The 1916-nt window shown below is 56.3% G+C and overlaps 1 protein-coding gene across 1 annotated transcript; it reads right to left on the bottom strand.

Moving 5' to 3' along the window:
* Positions 1-359: 359 nt before the first annotated feature.
* LOC122706855 (cytochrome c oxidase subunit 8C, mitochondrial) lies at positions 360-1604 on the bottom strand. Its single transcript, XM_043922370.1, has 2 exons — positions 1299-1604; positions 360-687 (listed from the first exon to the last, which is right to left on the bottom strand). Exons 1-2 carry the CDS (start codon positions 1542-1544, stop codon positions 595-597), a joined length of 339 nt encoding a protein of 112 aa, XP_043778305.1. The 5' UTR covers positions 1545-1604; the 3' UTR covers positions 360-594.
* Between the last annotated feature and the right edge of the window lie 312 nt (positions 1605-1916).

The raw sequence follows: 1916 nt of genomic DNA, 5'->3' as shown, positions 1-1916 counted from the left end.
AAGACCAGGGGTGAAATTGCACCCCTGCATTGTAATTCGAGGAACCTTAAACACTGGACTGCCATGTAAAGTGCAACACGTGAAGCTTTTTTTTTTTTCCCAAATAAGTATGTACTACAGGATCCGAGGTAGGTCGACTCCTTGAATATGGAACCTCTGATACTGGAAGGCGGACTGTAAAGTTATCTTTGAAATTCCGACTGCATAAAGGATCAGCATTCTAATTCCCGTGCTCCCCTCCACTCCTGCCTCCCCCCAACCCTTCCCTTCCCACCTTTCAAAGGTCAACCGTATTTTAATTCAGTAGATTTCATCAGCTTTCACGATGTTTAGAAAATAACCTGTGATCACACATAATAGCAAGCATAAACAAGTGCCTCAGTTTTATTTAACATTTTTAAATGACTACACACTCTTTCTCTAATGCACCATAGTAAAAAAGTGCAAAATATTTACCATAAGCATATGGTCAGGAAAGGGAACACCCACAACGGTTGCACCATCAACTCAACTAAGCATTTTTACTCATTTAAAGAGGGCACAGCGTTTTCTGAAAGTTGCTGGACGTTAACAGCTGCTCCACATCTTCTTGCACTACTCTCTTCTGAACTGGTCCAGGTTGCTCAGCACGTACCCACGTGGGGTTAGGAAGGCGGTGAAAAACACCACGAGGGCAACAGCCACTTCCTGGAACAGGAGAACAGCGTTGTTAGGAGGGAGGCTTCCGACCTGGAAAACTGCTTCAAACGTTTTGAGGAGTCTGGCTGTGGTCCTCGACCTGGGGGCCCGGTGACACCTAAAAAGCAGAACTCCCTTCCTAGGTGACCCAGTAGAAATTTCTGAGGGAAACCCATTTTCCTCCTCATGGTGCCCCCGTTCTGACCTTTGAAATATGGAAGCTAGACGCTGCCCGCGATTTCCAACGTTTTATCGAAAATGCTAGGTCTTGGCAATTTAGGGCGCTATAGAAGTGAGAGATATTCTGAGGTGCAACGACGGCTGTGCCCCTCGGACTTTGCGCCCAAAACGGTACCGACGACGAAGGTCCGGTCCTCTGAGGCCCTCGCGCTCCTCGAAGTCCCCGCTTCCCACCGCCTCAGGCCCAACCCCGGCGCCCTCACCGCGACGCCGCCTCAGCTCCCCAGCGGCCTCCGAGCCCCCTGGACCACCCAAGCCTCCCACCCGAGCAGCGGCCGCGTCCTCCTTGCCTCCACCCGTCGGGGCGCTCCCGTCTAAGCCACGCGCTTCCGCCCGCCGCGTCCCGCCTTCGCCGCCGGGGAGAATGGGCCCCAACTCACAATGGTCGACACCGGGCGCTGGCGCGGAGGCTCCGAGTGGGCCATGCGCAGGCCAGGCTGCAGGACGACCAGGGTCACACGGCGGCGAGGAAACAGGCAGAGCACGGGCAGGCGCGGCATGACTCGTCCGGTGCGGCGAAGCCAGGAGTAGACGCGAAGCGCGGTGAGGAGACGTGAGGCGCAGCGAGGCAACCCGAGGTTGGACCGCGCGAGCCTCAGAACGGGGCAGGAGACTCGTCTGCGCATCTTCTGGGGTCACAGGAGGTTAGGGGCGAGGGGCACGACTCCTCTCTCCTTTATAAGCCCCGCCCCGACACGCCCCTTCCGCTCAGCACCCTGCTGAGCCCAGACCTTAGGCGCGTATCCGCTGCCTCAGTTCTCGTGTGCTGCTCCTCGCGAATCGCCAGCAGTTCCACCATCCCTATGCTCCTAGGCCCTGCTTCCTACCCATGCCACACCGCCCTCTCCCCTACCCGCCCTGCCTAACTTCCTAACCCCACGGCACACAGTATCTCGATTTTCTGTTGGGTGGGGATCAGACGGTAAAGAATCCGCCTCCAATGCGGGATACCTGGGTTCGATCCCTGGGTCGGGAAGATCCCCTGGAGGAGGGCATGG

Source organism: Cervus elaphus, chromosome 13 (genome assembly GCF_910594005.1).
Source record: "Cervus elaphus chromosome 13, mCerEla1.1, whole genome shotgun sequence".
In the NCBI taxonomy this organism is placed as follows: Eukaryota; Metazoa; Chordata; class Mammalia; order Artiodactyla; family Cervidae; genus Cervus; species Cervus elaphus.
Note: the sequence above shows the minus strand (reverse complement) of the source record. Positions and strands in the feature narration are given on the sequence as shown.

What these genes read in the sequence shown, in the direction of transcription:
- LOC122706855 (XM_043922370.1), bottom strand. Translation starts at nt 1,544, where the DNA reads ATGCGCAGACGAGTCTCCTGCCCCGTTCTGAGGCTCGCGCGGTCCAAC. An exon ending in AGCGCCCGGTGTCGACCATT is followed by an intron (nt 688 to 1,298) that starts GTGAGTTGGGGC and finishes CTCCTGTTCCAG; the next exon opens with GAAGTGGCTGTTGCCCTCGT.